This window comes from Buteo buteo, chromosome 7, assembly GCF_964188355.1.
Source record: "Buteo buteo chromosome 7, bButBut1.hap1.1, whole genome shotgun sequence".
In the NCBI taxonomy this organism is placed as follows: domain Eukaryota; kingdom Metazoa; phylum Chordata; class Aves; order Accipitriformes; family Accipitridae; genus Buteo; species Buteo buteo.
The window spans coordinates 41826617-41844062 of record NC_134177.1 but is presented as its reverse complement, the minus strand read 5'-3'; the positions used below and the strand labels follow the sequence as shown (position 1 = coordinate 41844062).

At 46.4% G+C, this 17446-nt stretch overlaps 1 protein-coding gene across 1 annotated transcript; it reads left to right on the top strand.

Annotated features, from left to right (window-relative positions):
- The first annotated feature begins 331 nt into the window (after window positions 1–331).
- Window positions 332–16662, top strand: UNC119 (unc-119 lipid binding chaperone). Its single transcript, XM_075032702.1, has 5 exons — window positions 332–467; window positions 10762–10875; window positions 11867–11969; window positions 13805–13977; window positions 14871–16662. The coding sequence occupies exons 1-5, from the start codon at window positions 332–334 to the stop codon at window positions 14981–14983; spliced, it is 639 nt and encodes a 212-aa protein (XP_074888803.1). The 3' UTR covers window positions 14984–16662.
- The last annotated feature ends 784 nt before the right edge of the window (window positions 16663–17446 follow it).

The window sequence follows — 17446 nt, the reverse complement described above, 5'->3', positions numbered from 1 at the left end:
CAGTTAGGAGGTTCAGCTGTTGGGGGGGGGGGGGGGGGCAGTTCTTAATGGGGTGTCTCATTGATGGGTGTTGGGGCAGAGCCTTTGGGGGGGGCACTTACAGCTTAGTGGGGTCCAGCTCCTCCATTCAGTGTGTTAGCCTCAGGCTCTTGGGGGGTGGTTATGGCCTTACCCCCCCCCCCGCCTTTTCTCCATTCGCCGGGCGGTGCTGGGCCGGGCGGGGGGCGGTCCGCGGGGCGGCGATGCCCCTCCCGGTGCGGCGGGGCGGGCGGCGGCGCGCAACGGGGCCGGGACCGCTCACACCGGCGGTGACGGCGACGTCGGTGGGGCCATGAAGGTGAAGAAGAGCGGTGGGGCCGGGGGGGCGGCGGCGGCGGCGGCGGCGGCAGCGCGTACCGAGGAGGAGCTGGGCCGCAAGGCGCTCATCGGGCCCGACGATGTGCTGGGGCTGCAGCGGGTCACCAGCGGTACGTGCTGGGGAGGGGGCTTTTGGGGGGGGAAGGAGAGGAGATACGGGACGGGGGGGAGGTTGAGGGGTCAGGGTAGGGGATGGGGACTGCGTTCCCTTTGGGGTTATTCGCTGGAGGGGGGGGGGAGAGGAAGGCGGCAGGGGGGAACCGGTCCCCCCCTCCCCGGGGGGATAAGGAGTGGGGATGCAGTACTGCAGGGGACAGGGTCCTCCCCGGGGATGGGGTACCCCTGGGGTCTGGGTGCCATCTAAAGATCAAAGACCTGTCCTCCCCCAGGGGATGCCCGGACCTGAGGCTCAGGGCTGGGGATGCTGCCCCCCCCCCCCCCCCCCAACCCGCCTCCCCCCAGCCCCAGGGATGCACAGGCTGTGGACCAGCCGCCCCCCCCCCCCCTCCCCGGGGCTGAAGGTCGGTGGTGAGATGTCCCTCTGTGCTCCCCCCATCGCCCCTCTCCTGTATTTATGCCCCTGTGCATAGGGCTGGCGCAAGCCGAGCCCCTAACCTGTGCCCACAGCAGTGGGGCTGGCGGAGGGGGGGGGCAGACTGGATCCGTGGCTGCAATATGAGGGGGGTCCACTGCAGCCCCCCCCCCCCCCAGTTTCTCCTTTCCCCAGTATAGCACCGCTGGCCTTGAGAGCATCCTCAGGGGATGGCAGGCACGGGAGCGTGCCGGCTGGAAGGTTTGCTGTGCTTGGCAGAACAGCTCGGTCGGGACCAGGCGGCTGCGTTGGACCTGTCGGGGTTGCAGCACGCTGGGCTGGGAGAAGGCATGTGCCTCAGGCCAGCTTGGCCTCAGCAATGCCCAGGGGTGGCCTGAGCCCCCGCTGTCCCCAAAAAGGTCTTTTTTGCACGTCCTGGGACCTTTGGGTGGTCTCTCTGCGGGCAGCAGGTTGGGCAGGGGGAGACGATTTCTGGCAGGGAGGAGGGGGCTGGCCTGGGTGTCCGGCCACGCTCCTCTTTGCCTGGGGAGCGCTCTTGCGATGTGGCGTTAGAAGCGGGTTTCGTGTCGCAGGCCAGGCCGTGCGGCATGACGAGAGCCCTGGAGAGGAAGGATGCGGCTGTGAGTATCGGTGCGTGCAGGCAGCCCCGTGGGCCCTGTGTGCGGTGAGCAGGGTGGAAGGGAGGGTGGAAGGAAAGCCCTGCGGGGACTTGGTGTTAGTCCTCAGGAAGGGGTTACGGAGGCTTCTCTGAAGGAGGGGCTGCTGATGCTGGGGAGTCCTTGGCTCCCCTTCTCCTCGCGGAGATGCTCTGATGGGCTGCAGCAGTGTGATTCACTGCCCAGGCCCAGAAATCCCCTGCCTGTGGCAGGGAGAGCTGTGCAGCAGGCACTGAAGCGTACTGCCAGCATACTCCGAGGAGCAGCAGTTAGGTGGTGAATCCAAGCGACGGTCGCATTAAGCGCTTTGCACGCTTGCTTTAGGGTAGCTTGCACGTCCCTGCCTTCGGCGGTGCTGTCTGGAGGGGCTGCAGGCACATGGCCACCCCGTACCCTCGCTCCCGGGGTGTGCAGACCTCTCAAGGCATCGCTCTGGCCGGGGTGGATGGAGCATGGCTCTTGGTAAGCGCCCGCATTCCCAGGGCGCAGGGAAGGCCAAGCTGGTCACCCTGGCATCAAAGCCAAGCTGGGAGTGGAGCTGGTTGTCGCCTGCCTCTTCCAACTGTGGGGCATTGCTCTCTGGAGCACAGGGAAGATGTGAAACGCATGAAAATGTTTTGCTGCCCTCCTGCTATGACACTTGCTGGTAGCGCAGGGGGTGTGGATGGGTCGTGCCGAACAAGAACCAGGTACTGTGATGAGCCATGGGTAATGCCTTCCCATGGGAAGTGCTTGTCCATCCTGCTGGGAACATGGGAGCCAGCAAATCCTCTCTGCACCTGGAATCCTCAGTGTGTGCTTGGGGATACAGGTTGAGCATATTGCATTTTATTACCTAGGAGTATTTTGCAGCACCCCTTCTCAAGCTCGGTTTTCAACCTGGTAGGTTTAACACAAAGAGCAAAGATACAAGAATATTTTTCTGTTCCTTAACATGTAATGATTACTTGGGGCATTCTCTGGCCTTTTCTCATTTCCACGTGCTACAGCAAGCTCTTAAAAACAGATTGCCAAAAGTACCAATGTGAAACCGTTCCAGTCTTCTGCTCCAAGCGGAGGGTGCTGCAGGGAGGAGGAAGGACCAGACTGTGGGAGAGAAGTTCATGGCTACCCCAGCTTCAACCTCTCCCTTGGAGATGCTGAGTCAAGGCAGACATGACGCCCTATTTCAGCAATTCTCGTTTTGATGCCCAAAGTTGTGGTGCTCCAGGCAGTTTGAAGTTGAAGGGGGAATTGATGGCGGGGTTGCAGCAGAAATGTCCTGGTGCCCTGGATGTCCTTTGTTGTTCCAGGTGGAGTATGATTCATCTTCATCCAAACTCACGGACCAGTAACGTGGTAGCTCGCGCTGTTGAGGGACTGCGGTTGAGCTGTGTGCTGCCCAGGGACCTGAAGCGGTCTGGCCACATTTTAACGTTGCTTCAGCAGACAGAGCCCAGGATAAACCATGTTGGAGAAGGGCTTGGTACTACAGAAATGTGTCTTTTAGAAATGCTTACACCACGAGTAGCCTGTGTGTTTCTGAATGGCCTTCTAGCTTGCGTGGGGAAAGGCAGAATCCTAGCTACCGTATGGAGCACGGTATGGACTCAGTTACAAAAGGGATTCCATAAGATGGCTGCCTGTGGCAGCAGGGCACCGTGCTCACACCCGGGAGGGCCCTTGCAGCCCTGCATGCGCCTGGGGTGTGCTGATCTGGCAGATGCTCTTTCGGAGCCAGGGTTTGCCATCTTATGCTTGCTCTGCCTGCTGCGGAGCTCCTCGATGCTTCCTGATAACGCTGGGCGAATCTGCTCGCCCTTCAGCCCTGGAAGAGTTGGGTGCCTGCGGAGCCAAACTGCTGGTTGTGGTTGGTACCTGTCGACCAGGCAGCATGCAGGCAGGCTACAGGCAGGCTCTTAGCCCTGCTCTGGCGTTTGGGTCCAGGGAAAAACCTTTGCTTTTGCATCAGGAAACACAGCTGGGCTTTCCTCTTCCAATAGGTGCAGCTGATAAATGACCAAATGTTAAAAGTCTCAGGCTGGGAGGGTGGAGATGCAGGATGTGGCTCTGTGGCAAAAGCACGCTTACTGCTAACCCAGAGAAACCCCGTCTGTAACCAGCCAGAAAAGCCAGCTGGGCTCTGCTCTTAATGTGCATCTAATAGGCTTAAAGGGGGAGTTGTGCAAACTGTCCTGCATGTGCTGCGTCCTTTCAATGTTAAATTCTCCAGCAGCTCTGGGTCATAACGTTTCTGGGCACGCTAGGGTTCCAGCCTGACGGACCTGGGGTGCTGCCCTGGAATATCTGGGCCTTTTGGCTGGGCTGGCTCTGGCGCTGCTCCAGCTGGATTAGTTGTAAGGCGAATGAACCCTTTTCTTTGCAATTAGCAAGATTTGTTACTTGCTCCCACAACTGCAGTTACAAAAAGAGGAAAAACCTTATGACGCGATTAATTTAGGATTAGCAAAGGAGCGGGGCAGAGCTCAGTTCAAGTTGCAATTAATTACTGAAGCAGCCAGAGGATCGGAGGAGTCTGTCTGCAGTTATTGGGATATCGCTGTCTGCAAATGCCACGTCCTGCCTCATGGAGCCAGCTGAGGAGCTGGGGCCTGTCATCCCTGGGCACCGTTCCTCATATCGTTGACCATGCTGCATCTTGCAGCTTTGCTGGGTCACGCTGTGCTACTCCCACGTTAGCTGCAGGGCAAGGTTAATTCAAGCAGAGCTTTAATTTCTTCCTCCATCTTTGGTGTTAGAGTCATCGGTGGTCAGCAGGAAAATGATATTACAGCCCCGGTAACGCCATCCCTTTTTGCCGGTGTGCAATACTAACAGGTTTCAAACAGATACGTAACGAAAAGCAAGCTTCAGCCTCTGAGATGGCCCTGCTTGTCACAGCTTCCGGCACCTGTACGGTTTGTAAGACTAGATTAAAGCTTATATTTTAAGCTTTATTCTAAAGCTTATTTTATTTTAGCAAACCAACGGGTTAAATAATTGATTACATACTTGGAAACATTACAAAACGAAACCTAAAAATAAGGAACGCACACACTCTTAATCATATCTGAAACTAATCTCTTCCCCAACCTGTCATTTAGGATTTCTGTGAGACTTCTCTTGGCAGGTTTAGCTGAAGGCCAGCTTGGCAGAGGGCTGCCTCGACAGGTCGGTCAGGGCAGACCCTTCGTGGGTGACTTTCGTACCAGTTTCCCTGTAGCGTTAATGGGAAGCTGAGGTGCGCAAATCAATCTTCAAAGCTGCTCCTGGACCATGACTTTCCTTCCCCAATTAATTAGGAAAATTTATTGTATGAGGAGCTCTGATTAGCTGGGGTTGTTTATGAGGAGGTTAATGAATCACTGTTCTGAGTTCTCCAGGGCTGTGATGTGTAAAAGCGTTTTGATATGCTGATTTCTTGTCACAGAGCAATATCCCAGAGCTGTGTCAAGCTGCTCTCACCGTGACTCCTTTCCTCGGCAACACCACATACGTGATGAACCTTTTCAAGGCTTTGTGATAACGTGCAACTCGAAGTGTTGTGTAGACGAAGGGTATTTTTAGTAGTCTCGCAGTACAATATGGACTGTTAAGATTTCCAGGGCAGCACACAGGGCGCCGGGCTGGCAGCTGAGTGGGTTCCTCCTTCTGCCAGTGTTGTGAGTTTGGGCCATCCCTGGTGGAAATGGCAAAGGTAAGAGGAATGCTGTGATATACCCTGGGGGAGTTAGCCTGGGGGTTTGGGCAGGGCCCAATTGCTCTGGCTTAGCTTTGTGTAAGGGCAAAGTGAGCCGATTTTGTTAATGTTGCGCACTTGTTTTCAGACTTTGAGTGCAATCAGCATGAACGAGAGGGCAGGAAAGAGTGTTTGGATGCCCTGGGGATGGGGGAAGAGCAGCTCCATCTTTCCTTAACAAGGCCTGGAGGGCTGCGATCAGATTAATTGCGAGGGGGTGAAGTCTGGAAAGCTCTAGCAAAAAAAAAAAAAAAAAAAAAAAAAAACAAGCAGGCTGCCACAGAAAGCAGAGCCTGGTGAGCTGCGCTGTAGGATGCGGTGCAAGGCACGCTGCCGGGTGGGTACACCTTACGGGCTACGGGGACCTTTGTAAACGCCCCAGCTCGGAGCCCGCTGGGATGCACCCCTCTGCTTCATTCACAATGTCGGTCAGTAAATGTGCCGCCGCAGAAAAACTCTCGTGGGATCCTCCTGGTGTGAGATTTTTCCTCTGGGGCATTCACAGCAGCCTAATTACTGAGCTAGGCGGGAGGGCTGCAGGTACCTCCCTCCCCATTTACCCCCGCTGTCTTTGCTTATCCAAACCCCACGGCTTTAGAAATGGAGTGGACCCTGGCTAGCTTAAGCTTGTTTCTCTGCCCCTCTCTTTATGGGACATGAACTCCTGAGGCAGAGGGCAGGAGAAATGGTTTAGTTTTTTCTTTAATTGAACTCTGGTTGTCTGAGCAGGCATATCAGTACTGCTTGAAACTTGCCCTGCCTTCCCCTCGAGGTCTTGCACTCTGTCCTGCGTCACTGCTCTGCATCTTCACGGGGTTCGTGCTATTTTTGTTCACTTCCTCCTGAGACTCTTCAATCTGATAATCTCCTAATCTCCAGCTCCTAGTAATTCATCTGCAGTTGTCTTTGCTTTATACCTGGCTAATGTCGTAGGAGTCGTCTTCAAAATAGCTTCTGACCTTGTTGGCTAATGCGTGTTAAGAAATAGGCCTGCATAGCTACAGGAGCCTTCTCATTCCCCAAATTCTTGTTATTGCCTGTGCTGGGGGAGACATCCCTATTACAGGTCACTGCTGTTGCATCAGTTTCTTGTACAGCATCCTCCTGATTTATACCCATTTTCATGACCAGATTTTGAGTTCTTTCTTACCCCAGGTACACTCTGCTTTCCTTTGTGGGCTATTAAAGCCTTAAAGTAGGAGCTGCCTGATCTGAGCTTAGATGCTCTGATGAGCATTGCAGAAATATCTGTAATGTCTGTGAGAGGCGACACGTGCTTTCTCCTGGTTGCAGAGAAGGAGAAGGGAGAAAGGAATACAACAAGGAGTGCTAACCCTATTGCCCATGAAGTCCTCTTGATAAAATGTGCCTGGTGGGGTGGTTGCAAAGGAAACCTGAAAATATAGGATCGACTTTTAGCTTTCTCTGATGAGGATCAAACACCTAATCTCATCCATTGGATAACTGAAATAACGGGGAGAGGGGCAAGAGGAGAAAGTGCCTTCATTAGCTTTCTTCTATTATCTAGCACTGTATTTCTCTCACCTTTTGTGCTCCTTTGTAACACCAGCTTGCAAAAATACAAGGCTGGAAATACGCACCAGGGTTCACAGTGTACCATTGTTCACAAGAGAATAGGCAGTGCCTGCTGTCATTTTCGAGGGTGATTTGCCGGTTTCTTTTGCAATCTTGGTTGTTCTTGGGAGGGGAGGAAGGTTTCCTGGGTGAGAACCCGCTCTTCTCTGGATTGGACAGCCAAGGTACCACCTCGGAACTGTAAACAGGGAATGAGCATCCACTGTTTCTGATAACAAAGCTAGACACACACCTCTTAACGAATGCCTTGCTACAGAATGCTCTTCGGAGTTTTTTTGGAATCACTTTTTCATACAAAGGGAATAGGAGAATTCAGGAAGAAATCCATTGTGTCTGGCTCAGGAAGTCCATCACCTCTGCTGCTTCCTCAGACCACTACAGGGTTGCTAGTTGTGCTTCCAGACCATGGTAGAACTTAAGATAGAAAATGTCTCTAATAGTGGGGAGTTGCAGATCTTTGGGCATGATACAGAGATTATGGGAAAGAAGCTGCAGAGGCACGAGCAGGAATAGTGATATGTGAGTGAAAAGTAGCTGCTGATACCAGGCTTGGCCAAGTTGCAAGAGTTTGCTCTTTTCTTTAAGAACAAGTCCAACTCAGTTGGTGAACTCCTTCCAGGAAGAGTTTGGGTGTCAGGTCTGGGATATGGCAATTCACTGGGCTTTAGGAAGGAGTAGGAAATGCTCCCCTTTTGTGACCTGTTTTTGCACTACTTAATGTGGGTACTTCAGGACAAAAGTCAATCTGCTGGGTTTCCTAGTGTGTGATGATGTGTCCTAGACAGTGATGATGTGTCCATCCCTTCCTCCTTTGTTCAGAGTGTGCTCTCTGTCAGCCCTGAATCAGGTGAGTGCTGAAGGTTTGTTCAGGAGATACCGTGATTATTTGGTTATTAACGAGGAAACAATGCAACCTGCTTCAGGGGAAGTGGAAGCAACGAGAAAATGTTCTGTCCTGAGAGACCAATCCTACCTTTCCTGTAATGATCCGCTTCACTCGACGGAGGTTTGAGCTGCCTTATGTCTAACTAAAATAGACACGGATGCTGCCTCCATTCCCCAAATTGTGCTGGCGGTGAATTAGGATAATGAAAGCAGATGATACATTTAAGTGTGTCACGGAAGTGTGGGCAACTGGGCCCTACAGTAATTTAAAAATAAGTATGTATGGGATGAGATTAGCAAATTTGACAGTGCTCAGCTAAGCAGAAGTATCTGCCAATTGCAAGCAGCCCATTCCCAATAAGACCTTCCAATGTAGCTGCAGGCTTCTGTTATGTATGGGGAAAAAAACCAGCACGTGGCTACTTTGATTGACTTTTGAACAGGAATTGCAGCAAGCAAATTTAATACAGACTGAGAGGAATATATATGCCTCTTTTTTTTTTTTTTTTTTTTTTTTTTTCCCTGCTAGGAGACTGGGCACTGCCAGGGGAGGAAAAAAACCACTTGATTGCAGTACTCTGGCAGCTAATCTTCCTAGATGTCATCCAGTTACATACTGGCATGTTGATTTAAAAAAAAAAAAAAAAAAGGGTTTAAAATATTTTCAGTGCAAAAAGAGTTGGAAAATATAGCGCAGGGGTGGAAACATCAGTGAGCAGGAGCCTGGTAGGGATTCTGCCCGGGGTTTACTCCTCTTCGATGGCTCTGCTTGGCTCTCCTCTCTTCCAGATGAGTCATGGACACTGTTACTGCAGCAACGCTACTGCCAAGGAGGGGGATAAAGCTGTTGCCATGGTGCTGGATGGGCAGGAATTCTGCAGGAGGAAAAACACTTAATTATTAACTTGCAGACAAACGAGGCTTCAGACTTTGCCTGCGTGCTCTAGGGAAGGTGTCCCGGGCTCCCAGGCGACCGCCAGCCTGTTCTGGTACAGCCCTTTGCCTTCGTGGAGAGCAGCTGGTCCGAGCGTGGCCGAGGGAGGCGAAGCCGGGACTGTGGGAAGCTGTGCCTGCTTCTGGCAATTTGTGTTTTGCATGCGGCGGCTTGGAGCAGGGAAGTTGTGGGACGGGTTAAGAATTTGGGCTGGCTGATGCGTTAGAACCTAAAATCATCGTGTAATTGCAGGACGTCTACTTGAGGATTGCTAAACCTTGGGGCTTAAGGCAAGGGGTTGATTTAAACTTCTGTCCCATCTCCTTGGCTGCTTTTAAAGGCAGAAAAGAAGATTTTGTGCAGTTCTTCGGCTATTTTGTCTAACAGTAGGCTTGAATTTTCTTGTGGTAGTAAGAAGGTTGAGCTTTCATCTTGTTCTTCCTGATAGCGTGGGTACTGGTGTTAGTTTTTCTTTGTGCTGGGTTGACAGGAAAGGGAAACCTCCCTGCCAAATGCCAGAGATGCTTCGAACACAGTCCTCTCCCTTAAAGCCCATTCCTTTGAGCATTCACATATGGTGGTGATGAAGGAGAGCAGTAAAACCCTCCAGAGAGTACGTTTAAAACCTCAGTTCCTTGTACCAGTGAGCACTCGGACAGTTCTCCAAGTTAAGGAGACTTGCAAAGACTAGAAGGCTTCTAGGAAAGTGCAGGTGCTAGATGTACAGTTCATGCTCAGCAGCGCCTAGGAGCAATCTTCCATAGTGCTGACTCCGGCTAGCTTCGTCTCTCGCTACACAGGGGCCTGATTTCTGTAATTACAGACCCCAGCATGAGGGCCTTGCTGTCTGGTTGTCGCAATGCCTGCCATTTGGGATGTTTTACTACGCCACAGCAATCTTTTATTAACTCCTTATCTATGGGATGTGCTAACCACCGCCCATGAACCGTAACCCCTGACCATAATGTAGGTACCCGATTTGTTATACCGGCGCTGAAGGGAGGGGTTGTAATGGGCAGGTATGATCTCTGAGTACACTGCAACTTGTTTTCATATAGTCAATGAATAAGCCTTAGGTGGATGGGTATATTTGAATTTTAGAAATAGGAAAGCAGACAGAAGTGATTAACCCAGACTAACAGCAGGAATTAGTAGCTGAGAAAGGGCTTAGAATTAGAATGTTAAAGTGTTACTTTCACCTTAGAACCTCCAAAACAAGTCTCTTACAACGTGCAGACGCACAGTCGTTCAAAAGCTAACCCAGCCTGTATACATACAACATTTATTTAGATTTGTCAGGATAAAGTAAGTTATTGGAGCTGCTGTCAATTTTGCTTATATGCGTGGTGAAAATCAAGTACCACTGCTCTTTCCCCAGAGAGGAGGCTGATACACAGGCCGGGAAGCTGTCTTGGGGCACAACAAGGCTGAAGCCAGAAACAAGGACTTTCTCCCAAAGATACCGACTCTGGTGGAAGCAGGGAAGGGCTCTGTTCACAGACTGGTTTCCTAATACAGGGAAAGGCTTCAACGCTGTTTTCAGTGCCGAGGAAAAAAAGTCTTTGCATGGGACAAGCATCGGTGGAGAGAAGAGGCCGTCCTTTGTCTGCGGAGGGTTGGAGATAGGGGAGGTGGCACAAGGGGGGACACTCCTGTTCCAGTTAAGCGCAGTCAGCTTAGTGCTCACAAAGCTGCTTAGCACTTGCATTCTGCCAGAGGGCAGTTTTTGAAACAGGCAAAGCCTCTTACACTGAAAAGGCTAGGATTTGATGGAGGTGCTGACTATTCTCAATACCCTGAGGGGAAATGGATGCAGAAGATGCTGGCACAGGGTTGGAAAAGGGTGATGACCTCCTAGCGCTGGGGGAGAAAAGCCTTGTCCCTGTCCTGTCCAAGCAGGGCGGTGTGAGCATTCAGAACCGAGATTGTCTTCCTAGACATCAGGTTTGGATTAAAAACAAAGTAGTAGTGGAGATGCATTTGGGGTTGTGACCTCCAAAGAATAGCCAGAAATACCTGGTAGTTCTGGGCAGCCTTCATTTAAATTTGTTTTCCTCTGCAGATTATTTGTGCACTCCAGAGGAAAATGTTTACAAGATAGACTTCACCAGGTTCAAAATCCGGGACATGGAATCTGGCACAGTCTTGTTTGAAATCACCAAACCAGCAGCTTCAGGTGAGTGCACACACAAAATACTGTTCTAGTGAACAAACAACTGCTAGTGTCTGCTTCCTTTTGCCTTCTCCCACTCATAGAATCATTTAGGTTGGAAAAGACCTTCAAGATCATCGAGTCCAACCATTAACCATGCCCACACTCCTTTTACTCGATACATTTCCCCAAAATAGGAGATGCTCTCAACTGCAAGAGGGCTAGAGTCCCAGCTTGCAGCAGAAATACTATTCGGGTGTCCCTCTGTACCAACACACTGAACAGAACTCGTTGCTGCTGTATTCTGATGATTGCCATCTGTGATGAGAAAGGACAGATGGATGTTGTAAACAGAAGCAGAGGAGGAGGAGATCACCGTGTGTTCGCTTCTTGGCTGTTCATCAGCTAGTCCCCCTGTACATAGTTTAACTGCTAGTCTAACATCTTTCACTCAGGAGTCAGGAAAATGGTATTTCCAAAAGGGAGAAACTTGGTCAATTGTGCAAATTAGACAAACTGAAAAGTTGCTGCTTTTTTTTTTCCCCTCTTCATAATTTTTAGGTGTTACTTGTAACCATCAAAATCTTACCTGTTGCCAGTGGTAATAAAAACCATGCGCAACTGTTCTTTTCCTGATCAAGCGCTCTTTTAAGTCTTCCCCGTCTCCCTGCAGGTGAGAGGAAGTTTTCTGTAGCTTATAGATAGCAAAGCAGACACGCTAAGGTGAAATGCCTTGTTCAGAGTCACACTGCAATCCTGAATCAGAGGTAGGAGCAGTAAGTCACTTCAGAAAATAAGAAGTGTATCAAACCAAAGGGCCGTCTTGCAATACTCTGTCTCTGAGTGACCAGTAGCGGATGCCTTAGAGAGGACAGAAAGAGGGTGAGCACATCATCGGGCTTTCTCAGAATAGTTCCCTGGCTTATATGACTCAATAATGTACAACTGCAAGTGTTTTCACCGAGTTTCTGTTTCTCAGACGACTGTGACGGAGCTTTACTTTGCGCTTTTCCAGAACGTGAACACAATGACAAGAAGGACATTGACCCCAATGCCGGACGGTTTGTACGCTATCAGTTTACCCCAGCTTTTCTTAGACTTCGGCAAGTGGGAGCCACGTAAGTAATTCCTCCTGTGCTACTTTTTCTAGCACAGGAAAAAAATGAAATCTTATAAAAAACAGCCCTTGCTTGTTGATCCTCTCAGGAAGCTGATTTAATAGAGATCTTTTGTTATTAAAAGGATCTCCAAACATCTTTGTTGGGTGCCTTGCTTTCTCCATCCCTTTAGCTTATTTACCTCAGGAATAGGCATGGGGTTGAAGAGATGAATGCTAAAAGGGGCAAAATAAGGTGGACAGACTACGCAGGTATTCCAGCTCTTCTGCACATTATAGTTTGTTTGCCAGAGGCTCTGCCAGTTTTGGAAGGTGTGTCTGCAGTCCTCCACGTTGCATTCTCCCCAAAATATTAATCCATAGATGCATGTGAAATGTTGAAGTAATGTTTGTCACTTTAAGTACTAGAATGATCTTTGACATGTCTGGTAGTACTGCTTGCATCTATCAATAAACCACACCAAAAACGTGACACCTAAAGTATCTTTCTGTAAAGCTTTAGGCCAAAGTTATTGTTAGTGTAATACAGGTGACAGAGTGTATTGTTTCTTTAGTAAAAGTTAGTAGTAATTACTACTAACTATGCTATTACTACTAACTTAACTACAGATTTATCTGCAGTTAAATAGCATGCATGGGGAGATGCAATTTTTGGCTCATTTCCTCTTCTGGCCCTCCAAAGAGCAGGCTGGTGGGCTGCTTTGTCTCTACTGGAGATTTTAGAAGGGTATTGGGTCATAGCATGACAGGTGCTTTGTTGTCTTTGTTTTTCTTTACATTCACTTAAGTTTAAATTAGTATATGTAATGAAGAGCTTTATGCCCATTGCTATTATGTCATTAAGTCCATAATACTATAATCGAGCATCAGTTACAGTTTCCAGCATAACCTGTTTGTTTCAGGTATACAGAAATCATTAGTTTGGGTATACGTTGGAGTACAGTTTGATACATGCCTTCAGCAGCAAATATGTATTTCACAGGAACTGATGTACAGTACCCTCGCTTGAAAAAAAAAAAGAGTATTTTCAAGAGCTTGATTAAAATCCAGCATTTGGTTATGATGCAAAAGAATTAAAATTTGTTGTCAGAGAATATATTTAGAGCAAGGTTGCACATTACTGTTTCCTGCTAATCTTAAAGATGTGCACCATTTTGATTTTGTTTTGGAAGAAAAATTAGAGTTATGAATCAATTAGCACCTCTTTGGCCACTATTTGGTTAAAATGGTAAATACCCAACTTTTGATTTGTGCCAGACTAGTAACAGTGTCTTCCTGGCTTACTCATAGTGTATCGTAGGTAACTAATACCTATCTTTCTCCAAGAGGTCATGCTTCTTGGCAAGAGAAACCTGAATATAGTGCTCACTGAAACTTGTCCCCCTTTACCACTTACAAAGCAGGAACAGAAGAAAGACCATTTTCTGTAGATCTGGCATTTTTTTTAGTGCCCACCAGAAGAATTAAAGTAACTTGTATAAAACCCCAAAGCAATAAGGAACGTCTAGTGAGTGATCTAGTGAAGTGCCTATCCAGAATAGTTGGAGGGATCTTTTCTTCACTGAAGAGGATTTTAAGATTGTAAAATTGTCTTGCATGTCTTTTTTTTTTTTTTTTTTGAGTAAAATGAATCAAAATATAGTGTAATCTATGATTTGTAATGCTATGTTGTGTCCTTATAGCATGCTTTAAGAAAAAGAGGAAACGATAATTTGGTTAGTACCATTGCTTTAGATTTTTGGCTTTTTTTAGAAGAGCTCTCTTCTACCTTTCAGGAATGGCTGAAAATCCTCCTTAAGGAAGAAAGCTCACTTCAATCTTATCCTTCTTTTTCAGGGTGGAATTCACAGTAGGGGACAAACCCATTAATAACTTCCGCATGATTGAGAGGCACTACTTCCGGGATCAATTGCTTAAGAGTTTTGATTTTGAATTTGGGTTCTGCATCCCTAGCAGTAAAAATACGTGTGAGCACATCTATGAATTCCCACAGCTCTCTGAGGATCTCAGTAAGCTCTCTTTAATTACTGGGTTACCACACAGGAATGTTAATCTAAGGTGTTCTGAGGAAGCCCTTTCTTAAACGCTGTCTGTAGAAAGTGGGTAGGGTAGAATACTTCCAGGTACTTTTGTGTCTGTATTAACACGGATTTTTGTTTTCTAGTAGCATGTATCTTGTCACCCACCAGACAGTTGGTTTGTTTTTTTTTTTAATTCTTAAAAGGGAAGCTTCAGTGTCAGGGAGAAAAAAGATAACTGTGTTATAAAACAACCAAAAAAATAGGATTAAAAAGATGTCCAATAAATGGATGACTTAAATGTCATGTTCTGTTTTAATGTTTGATGTGCTATATTGATAGCTGGAGAGGTTTTAGTTTTAGTATGAACATAACTTTTATTTTCTCTCCTCTCTCCCAAGATACAATAGCATGAGTACTAAATCTGTGTAATCTTATATTCCTTACAACCCCTAATCATGTATGTCAGCACTAATATTACAGAGTCTGTGGAAAATACAGTGATGCACTGCTGCTTACTTATTTTCACGCCAGAATAAATTTCTTCTGAGTTCACTGTTTTATCACCTTTTTTAAAACAAACAAAAAAACCCAACCAAAAAACCACAAACTCTAGTGTGATACTGTTTTGAGATTAGGTAGAGCACTTACACTTTGTATGGTGCCTTAAGATATTTCGATTATGTCTGAGTTCTTTAAAAGATACTGGCATCGAATGGTTTGGGTAGGTTCCCATTTTGATTTTGGTTTTTCGCTTGAGAGTTTGCTGCTATCTGAGCAATGCTATTAAATGTAAATGAAACCCAGTGCAGAGTGTTGCCTCAGTAGGGCTTCTGTGTAACATGATTAATTTTTTTTTTTTCTTCTTCTTTTTTCCCCTGCAGTTCGAGAGATGATCCTTCATCCATATGAGACACAGTCGGACAGTTTCTACTTTGTAGACAACAAGCTCGTGATGCACAACAAGGCAGATTATTCATACAGTGGAGGACCTTGAGCACAGGACAGACAGCCAACCTGCGCTGGCCTTCCCTTTCCTATCGAAGTTGTCAGGGATACCAACACCTTCAGTTCCATTGCCTACAATGTCAACCGGACAAGGATCCACAAACCAAGGACTCTTTGCCACAGTAGGAGTTTCATGACTAAATTTGCCAGTCTCGTCTTTTTTGAGCTTTGAAGCAGACCCAATTCTTCAGAACTTTAAGTGGTTCTACAATGGTAAATGATCTTTGGATACCACTTCCCTAAGTTCTTTAAGTGTCTGCTTTGGAAATGGCCTTGTGGGACCTGGGGGATTTTGCCCTAATTCTGTGGATTTGTGTTCTTGCCCTCAAGTATCTTTTAGGACGTGATTGCTTTCTCAAAGAATGTAATCTGAGAAACCACGTGAGTGGATGGATGCAAATGCAGAGTTTTGTTTATTTGTTTCTCTTTGTGAATGCTTCAAAGGCATGGCCAATTTAACTTGTACATCCAGTTGAAAATGTCGAGCATAACGTCTTACAAAAGCAAGTTTCATCTTTAGATTAGTTTTCTAAATAAGTATTTCATCCTTTCGTTTTGTTCCTTCTATGTAATATTCTGTTTAATCTTGGAAACACTGAAACTCACAATGAAGAGCAGCAGTTCAATGACAGAGCTGTTTTTAATTCAGTACTGTCCTTTTACATTTCAGATGAAGGCAAAATAGCATTGAGGGGCTGTGAACCTCCATAAGCATTTTCCAGTAATTTCAGTTTTTGCAAACTGATTGCAGAATAATCAGGAGAAATTGAAGGATTTTAGCTTTATTTGGCATTTTTACATAGCTAACATTCAGCCTATTCATGCTATACATTTTCCATGTCTATTTTGTTTCATCTCTGCTCAGTACTAAGATAAGGGCTTCAGCACTGCTTGTTAGAGCAATGCTTTCATTTGTCTAGGGCAGTTGGAGAGTGTGGAATTTCCAATTCTCCATTGTATCTGAATTTGAAGAATGTTATGACAGTGTTTTCCCTTTGTTAAAAATGTTTTGCATCGGATATTAATACAGGTGAAACAGTAAGCCTAATAATGTAGGCCTTTAAGGCACAGCAAAAATTTAGCAAGAGGTCTCTCTTCAGACTCTATAAGAAGTTTAAGGCCAATTTTGCCCAAGTTTTTAAGCATGTGCTTAGAAAGATAGAAGTACAAAGAAGCAGCAACATCAAGAGAGTAAACTAGTGTATGCAAAACAAGACCTGAGAAGGCTGTGTGGGGTAGCCTGTTGTCATGAAACCCTTACTCTAAAGGTCAGTTCACTGACACTTTAAAAAAATAAAAGGCAGTTGCAGTTTGTAGATATTTCTATAAATACTTGATGTCTCCATGTCTAATTCTGTGAGTTTAAGTGGAACATTATATGTTAGCCTCAGATAGGTGTGATTGTAATAATTTTTATAAAATACCATTTCCAGTCGTGATTAGCATCTTTCTAGTCACAGCCTAAGTCAAACAGAACTACAAATGGTTCCAAATGTAGCCATCTGCCTAAGAACAGGGAGGTTTTTTGTGCTCTTATTGGGGTTGTGATCACTATTAAATGTGTTACCATTTGTATTTGGCTTGGCTTTCTTTACTTCTGAAAGAGATTCAATTTTCTAAAGAAAATGCAGTGAGTTTAGGCTACAGCACAGAATTTTTGTATTAAGATTGATAGCTAAGGAAGTATGTAAAGTTCATTGATTTTACAGAACTAGTATCTTGTAGTAATTATCACAATGAGACTTGTATTTATCACTATTTTTTGTCTCTAGTGTATTAAATCATATAATTAGCCTATGGCTGACTTATCTGTTTGAGAGTTACAAAGAATTTCCTCATTCTTTGTACAATGCTTGGAGCTACTGATCATTAAGATTTATAGCACAATAATTACTAGAGGTGAAAATAGTTTCAAAAAGTCTAGGGTACCCCCTCCCCCCTTTTTTTTTCATCAGGGCTGTTAAACTATATATATTCAATGACATTTTGCAAGTTTAAGTTTTTATTAATTTTGTTCCAACTCTTGGAGAAGAAAATAGACCCATTTGAAGACAGAAGAGAGTATGTGTGTTTATAAGTAGTACCTTATACAGTTTTTTTGGGGGGTATCTTTCAACTCTCACCTGCTGTTCATAATAATCCCTTCTGTGCATAAGATTTTTTAAAAGACTTCTAGCAATGGTGCTTGCCCAGAATTGCCAGTTGTACATTTCAGACAGAAATATACATCTTGGTGTATTTTGGTGAGAGCAGTTGTTGTACTTTGGTGCATACTCTTGGGTTATCGTACTGAGTATCCTCTCTGTATAGCATATCACTGTCAGCTGATCTGAAATAGTCCTGTTCTGCTCCTTTTTTATGCTACCTCCTTTTAGGACTTTGGACTTCAAAACCAAAAGTAATTCCATAAAAATATTACTGTAATCAAGGAAAACTTGAGTGGTAGATGTGC

What these genes read in the sequence shown, in the direction of transcription:
- UNC119 (XM_075032702.1), top strand. Translation starts at nt 332, where the DNA reads ATGAAGGTGAAGAAGAGCGGTGGGGCCGGGGGGGCGGCGGCGGCGGCG. An exon ending in GCTGCAGCGGGTCACCAGCG is followed by an intron (nt 468 to 10,761) that starts GTACGTGCTGGG and finishes TTTCCTCTGCAG; the next exon opens with ATTATTTGTGCACTCCAGAG. An exon ending in CACCAAACCAGCAGCTTCAG is followed by an intron (nt 10,876 to 11,866) that starts GTGAGTGCACAC and finishes GCGCTTTTCCAG; the next exon opens with AACGTGAACACAATGACAAG.